At 39.3% G+C, this 7,724-nt stretch overlaps 1 protein-coding gene across 1 annotated transcript; it reads right to left on the bottom strand.

The window, feature by feature from the left end:
- Positions 1–6,796: 6,796 nt before the first annotated feature.
- On the bottom strand, positions 6,797–7,474 carry LOC145139803 (uncharacterized). The gene has a single exon (XM_079073502.1). It carries the CDS (start codon positions 7,472–7,474, stop codon positions 6,797–6,799), a length of 678 nt encoding a protein of 225 aa, XP_078929628.1.
- Positions 7,475–7,724: the final 250 nt, after the last annotated feature.

Genomic DNA, 7,724 nt, shown 5'->3' with positions numbered 1-7,724 from the left:
ATCTTGAAATCCATCTACATTTGATTCAAGGGAGGGTTGACCATTCTCCCCCTCAACCTGAGAAGGTTGAAACGGTTTGGAATCAAATAGAGGAAGACTGGGTGTCGGACCGGAAACATTTTGTGAGACCGGAGCTTCGGAGGAGGTTTGTCTTGTTCGAGATTCCGAATCAAGAGTCATTTCTGAGGGTCCGAACAAGGTCTCAAAGTCAACTTTATAGATGGTTTGCTGGTTCAGACATCCTGGTGCTGGAGCATCGGACTCCATGATGTGAGTTGTAACATGGGTCGGACTAGAATTCCGAACGAAATTGTCATCAAAGGTAACGTCAAAACGTTCTTCTAGAACATTAGTTCGTCAGTTAAGAACTCGATAAGCCTTTGATTTAGTTGAGTATCCAAGGAAGATGGCTTCATCAGATTTGGTTTGGAACTTGGTAAGCTGATCACGATTATTCTTCATGAAGCATCTGCATCCGAAAACATGAAGAAATGAGATAGTTGGCTTCCGACAGTTCATGGCTTCATACGTTGTTTTGTTGAGGCGTCAATCGATGATACTTCTATTCTGAGTAAAGCATGATGTAGAAATAGCTTCGGCCCAAAGATAGAGTGGAAGATTTGAAAAGTTGAGCATGGATCGAGCAGCTTCAACAAGTGTTCTGTTTGGTCGTTCGACTACACCATTTTGTTGAGGAGTGTATGGAGCTGAAAACTTGTGGTTGATACCCTTCTCGGTAAGGAAATTTTCAATGGTGGAGTTTTTGAATTCCGAACCATTGCCACTTCGGATTCTCCTTACTAGGAGTTTGATGAGAACTTCAATTCATTTGATAAAGTTGATGAGTTCGAAGGCTGTTTCTGACATAAGCCTCAGAAATAAGACCCATGTGAACCTAGTAAAGTCATACACAGTCACAAGAATGTATTTTTGGTGATACAAACTCTCTACTGTTGATGGTCCACACAGATTAATGTATAGAAGTTCTAACGGTTCCGAGATTGATTTTTCAATGATGACGGGATGACCTTTCTTTGACTGCTTTCCACACTCACATGCAACACATAAATGATCATTTCGAACTTGAGGAGTGGCAAACCTATAACCATTTCACCAGAAACCAGATCATTCATATATCTAAAATTCAAGTGAGCAAGCCACCTATGCCATAACCAACTGACGTCGGGAATAGCTTTTGAGAGTAAGCAGAGTTGGGGCTTGCCGATGATCATGTTGATATCAAGAGGATATATGTTCTTGTTACGATTTGACTTGATCAAGCATTCATTTCGATCTTCGGACATGACGTAGCTATGTTTCTTTCAGAATTCAACTCGACAGTTTGCATCAGTGTGTGTTGGGCCACACTTATTAAATTATGCTTCAAGTCAGCTACATATGCCACATTTGAAATGGAGAAGTTGCCATTGGTAAGGATGCCATAACCTCGGATCTGAGAATTTGAGTTGTTGCCATACGTCACATAGCCAACATTTGGTGCAAGTTTGAGATCTCGCAAAAAGTCCTTCTGCCCAGTCATGTGCATGGAGCAAGCACTATTAATATACCATATTGTTTCTTGCTCTGAAGCACAGAGTGCCTGCAAAATTAGTGAGTTGTGGAGTTTTTAGGCTCCGAGTTAGGTTTTGGGACAAAGGCACGAGTCTTAGGCTTTGGTTGTGACTTTTGAACAACAGATGATTTGGAAGATTTGTTCCGAGATTTCTTCGGAAACAAGCTGAAGGCCATGGTTCTTTCATCTATCCAATAGTCATATTCAACAATACGAGGATTCGAAACACCTTTCTTTATACATTTAACTTCCGGAGTAGCGACAACTACTGTGTTTTCCGGAGTTGTTGTTTCATCATTGAGTTTTTTGATTTTCCAAACAAGATTTTGTTTTGAAGATTTTGAAGAGATTGTTTTCTTAACAATTTTTGCTTTGGTTGATAGTATATTTGGTTTTGAAAGTTGAGGTTTGAAAATTGTACCATCAACTTTGGCAATGAAAACAGATGAGACAGTCGGAAGAGAGTTGGTTTGGATAGATTTGGTGTTTACAATGGACTTTTTCAGAGTGGGACTGACTACTTTCTTTTGTTCTACAATACTGGGACGATTGGAAGGCCTCTTGAGGATCCTAGTGGGTGTGAAGGTGTTTTGACTATGAGTTGATGAATAAGAATTCTGAGATACACTCTTTTTGGAGTTCTCAAGGAATCTAGAATTTTGTCTTTATTTAACTTCCTTCTTGTGAGAAATTCGAGCTTCTACCTTAGGATCGACAATATCTTTTTTATTCAACATGGGTTTTCTTTTGGAATGAGACGAAGATTTGGAGTCGTACTGAAGGATTGTTGAACATAGGCTTAATGGGAACTAGTTTTGCTTTGGAAATCACTTGAGGTTCAGAGTCACATGAGATTGACTCATCAACATCACTATCTAAAGATGCCCAAACACACTCTGAAGGTTCAGGTCCAGTTGATTCCGGAAAAATTTCCTCAACAACACATTTGTTAGGAGGGTTGTGGTTCGGATTTTGAACAACAGAACTTGGAGTACTAGAGTTGAATTAAGGTCTGATTCAGGTCCAGGTTTATTAGAGGCGGAAATTGTGTAGAATCGGGACACTTGACAACTATAGGCTTAAACCCAGGAATCAAGGATGCAAAATGGTCAGGAGTCTGATGAAGGGGTGACAAGGGAGAAATAGGTGTATCCGAAATTTTAATGTTCGGAACATCTCCCATAAAGGTCAGATTTTGTAACTCCTTCAAGGGTGAACAACTGGTTTCGGAAACTTGCTTTCGAGACCAGGAGCTTTTGACCAAGGATGACGAAAATTGTGAGTCATCCATTCATTTGCTTCAAGAATGTCTATGGCATGGTGCATGGCATCAATCTTAGCATCGAGATGTTTGTTATCAGCAATTAAAACATTTCTTTTAGAATAAGTGATTTCACATTTGTCTTTAAGAATGGTACATTCATCTTTTGACATTACAAGCTCATGTTCTAAAGACTCTATTTTTAACTTCTTATCATCAAAACGTAACCTAAGACGACTTAATTCACTATCCTTCTTCTCACTGGCTTTTATGGTCGACTCACAGGCTTTGTAAATGATGTTCATTTCTGATTGGATCTGGGTTAGATACGGTTCACAAAGAGACAAGTCAAAATTATTATTCGTAATCATAGATTTTACCTGTTGAACGATGCTTCTGCTAGGTGGATCGTTAGTAGCCATGTAGCAGTAGTTTGGTTCAGCATCTTCATCATCTCTTTCAGACCCAGACGACCAGTAGCCTTCATCACATTCAATTTCTTGTCGATCCATAAGACACATGTTTCTGCCAGTGGATACGTCATCATCATCTCCAGATGACCAATACCCTTCCACATCCCTTGATATAGTTGTAACAAAAGCCTTTTAACTTCCAATCCTTGAGCTCGGCGTGCATAGTAAGCAGAGTCCTTTATCTTTAGTTTTTGTGGGACTTCGGCTAAGAAATCTTTGGCAAAATGGTTTGCATGTCCACATTTGTGACACACAATCTTGGGTTTTTGAGACTTCAGAATATGTGGAGGTTCCGAGGTGGGATTCGTAGTGGGAAGATTTGGCTTGTAGGCTGGTGGATTTTCGGAAAGTTTGTTGAATGGTTGATGATTATTTTGGTGAGGATCTTGAAAATGGTTGTTGTAAGGCTTGTTGAAAGGAAGGTTGTATTTCATTGAAAGAAGGACAAACTCTTGTTGGAAACATAGTTCGGAGTCCATTTCTTCAGAGTTAAGATCACCCATGGATTGATAGTTAGAGTTTGAGAGAGTAGGAACAGTTGGGGGTGAGGGTTGAACAGGAGGGATATAAGGAACAACAGCGATGAGGGGGTCCGAAAAGATTGGGTTTGAGATTTGTGGATCATAGGAACTGACTAGAGCTAAAAGACCTCCAGTGAGGTCGCGTAGAGTTTGAGCAACATTTGACTCATGACCTTGAAGCTCATCAAAAAGTTGATAGAGATTGAGCTTTTTCAGAGACCCATTGCTCTGAATACATGATTTCACATTTCCCCATCCCTTTCTGAGACTGTTAATGAACTTGAGATTGTACTCAAGTGGAGTTTGAACTATCCTATGCGTTGTGATGTTGTTGATGACGATTTGATATCTGTTTGAGGCTGAGGCAATACATTCACCAGGTGTTGTAGTGAAAGTGTTGAACTCATTGACAACCGAAGTCAGGCGCTTATCCTTCATGTTCTCTGACCCTTCAAATAAATCTTGAAGTGTGTCCCAAATCTCTTTTGCGGACTTGCATAGTTTGATGTGGTTAAAGAGAGAAGGTGGAACACCAAACACCATTTCCGAAAAGGCAACTTGATCAGCATGCAACTTTTCAAGATCATCAGCAGTGAGAGGTGTTTCTCGTTGTTCATCCTGTCCCAAGAGAGTTGCAGCAGCATCTCTAACAATGGTTCGAACTGGAACATGAGGACCTTCTTTAACGGATCTGCAGATAGATTCACCTTTTTCTTTTCCAAGTAAAAATCTCTCCATTCTGACTTTCCAATGATCATATTCTTCAACAACTAGCAGTGGGGAACGTGTAGGGAAACTCATGCTATTTTCTATTTGCATTGAGTACATTTGTTGAGTATCAGGAGCAGCTATTGAAGTTAAGATATCTTCAGCAAAAGTTGTATATAGAAGAACTTTTATCCTGAACACATAAATGATCGAAATACCAAGGTAATCTCGAATCAACTATAATCTGTTCTTATGGATGTAAAGGACAACCACTCAAGCTCTAATACCAATTGTAAGAAGAAGAATCTTGTTGCGCAAGGACAAGGATTGAAAACTTAAACCTTGAGTTAATGCTTCAGATCAATGTCTGCTACTAACTTAATGGTTCCAGTCGACTCTGGCAAGACCAGTCAAGACTGAATATGAGAATCAACAAAGTACTTCAAGTATTAAATATAAGACAATGAATATGATCAAGTAAAGACAATAAATAAACACAAGGAATGTTTGAAATATTGATTAGAGAGAAAGGTGCAAGTGAAGTAAATGTGAAAATGTCTATCTTTGGTGAAGTAATCCATCTTTTGATATTGTCATTGAAAGCTCCTTATATAGAGGAATAAGGTACATAGTACAAACCAAAAACATACATAGGACTGGAAAATAGAGTTACTCCTGACACTCTGATTATCTAAGTTTTGACAAAAGAGACTAAGTCCTATGACATGTTACATCAAATAAAATGACAAATTCAATAAATGCATACTAACAAAATGGCTTTGGATATATCATTATTCCGGACACAATCTTCATTCTGGAATGTCTTCACTACGTTCTTCTTATAAACTTCTCCTCCGGACGCAAGCTACACTTCTAAACACAAGTTGACTCGGAACATTTTCACTCCTAAACTTGAACTGACTTAGGAACTTATTGGGTGATTGCTAGAGGTTCACTTTCAGGTTCCAACAAACCTCTAAACCTTTTTGTGACACCACATGTCCAAGTATCAATCCCTTGTCAACCATAAAATGACATTTTTCATAATTAAGGACTAGATTTGTGTCAATGCACCTTTGTAAGATTTTGGTGAGATTTTACAAACATTCATCAAAAGAATTTCCATAAATAGTGAAATCGTCCATGAAAACCTCTATGATATTTTCAACATATTCTGAAAATATGCTCGCCATACATCTTTGAAAAGTCGCGGGTGCATTGCATAAGCCGAAGGGCATGCGTCTATACGCGAAGGTGCGAAAAGGGCATGTGAATGTGGTTTTCTCTTGGTCTTCTGGGGCAACCGGAATTTGGTGAAACCCAGAAAAACCATCAAGGCAACAATATTGAGATTTCTCGGCCAATCTTTCCAGCATCTGATCGATGAATGGCAAAGGGAAATGGTCTATGCGAGTGGAAGCATTCAATTTCCTATAATCGATACAAACCCTCCACCCGTTTTGCACACGGGTAGGTACCAAATCCCCTTCATTGTTTTTAACAACTATGACTCCTGCTTTTTTCGGGACAACTTGCACGAGACTTACCCATTTACTATCAGAAATGGGATAGATTACACCTGCATTCAAGAGTTTCATGATCTCCTTTTTCACCACCTCCATCATGGGTGGATTCAATCTCCTTTGGGCTTTGCGGGTTGGTTTAAAGTCCTCTTGCATCAATATTTTATGCATGCATAATTATGGACTCAACCCTTTTATGTCTGTAATGGTCAAACCAATAGCCTCCTTGTACTTTTTCAAAATTCCAACCAACTCTTTTTCTTCTTCTTTTGCTAGCTTGGTTAAAATTATCACTAGTTATGTCTCTTCCTCTCCAAGATAGACATACTTGAGATGGTCGGAAAGAGTCTTCAAGTCAAGACTCGATGGTTGTACTATGGATGGAAGGAGTTTTGGATCATAATTTTTGAGCTTCATGCAGGGTGGATCAACTCTCATAGGTTGTGCTTTTTCCAAGGAGTTGATTGCTTTAATTAATTCGTCCTCCAAAGTGTACCTATCAGCCAGATTCTTGATCCCTATCTCATCAAAATGCTTGCTCAAGATGGTGGTTAGCACATCTTGGCTTGAAAACTCAAAACAATCGTCAGTACATGAATCAATAACATCTATGAAGTTTAAGGAATGAATATCACTAGGATAATGCATAACTTCAAAGATATTAAAGTTGATCGCCTCACCATCGAACTCCATAGACAAAGTACCATTTGCTGCATCTATTTTTGTTTTTGCGGTACTCATGAAACGTCTCCCCAAAAGGATGGAGCTCGATTGTGGGGTGTTGTCTCCAAAACATAAAAATCAGCAGGAAATACAAGTTCATTGACTTGCACTAACACATCCTCCAATACACCTTTTAGGTGTACCAAAGACCAATCGGCAAGTTGAATAATGACTCCAGTTTTTGATAAAGGTCCAATTCCCATTGTTTTATAGCTTGAATAGGGTAAGACATTAATTGATGCCCCAAGGTCTAGCATGGAACGTGGCACAAAAAGGTTACCCATTTTACAAGGAACCGTGAATACACCTAGGTCCTTGCATTTTTTAGGTAGCCGTTTTTGTAACACAGCGGACACATTTTCTCCTACTTTCACCGTTTGATTTCCTTTGATCTTTTTCTTAGATGTGAAAAGTTCCTTTAGGAACTTAGCATATCTAGGAATTTGTGTGATAGCATCTAAAAGAGGGATATTAATATCAACCCTTCGGAACATTCCCATGATCTCGTCATCTTCCCGTTCTATCTTTGTGCTTGTTAGCCTTGAAGGAAATGGTGCCGGTGTGACTATTGCTTTGATGTCATTTGGATTTTTTTGACTTTGAAGTATCAATATTTTCATTCTCTTTGACCTCTTCCTCCACTTCAATCTCCCTTTCTCCCTCTTCTTCATTCGGCTTTCTTGGTCCGTCATAACTTTTTCCACCTCTTAAGGTAATGGCACATGCACTGTGTTTCGGGTTCTTCTCGGTTTGAGATGGTAGCTTGCCTTATGATTCCATCTTGCTCACAGATTGCGCAATTTATGATACTTGTTGCTCCAAGCTTGTTATGCTTGCCTTGGTTTCTTGTTGGAAGCTTTGAGTGCTAGTGGCAAGGCTTTTGACAATATCTTCTAATGACATGCTTGATGAACCCCTTTGTGGAGGTGGTTGTTGTGGATG

The sequence above is a fragment of the Lactuca virosa genome, chromosome 9 (genome assembly GCF_052849685.1).
Source record: "Lactuca virosa cultivar CGN04683 chromosome 9, Lactuca_virosa_CGN04683_v6, whole genome shotgun sequence".
NCBI classification, from domain to species: Eukaryota; Viridiplantae; Streptophyta; class Magnoliopsida; order Asterales; family Asteraceae; genus Lactuca; species Lactuca virosa.
Note: the sequence above shows the minus strand (reverse complement) of the source record. Positions and strands in the feature narration are given on the sequence as shown.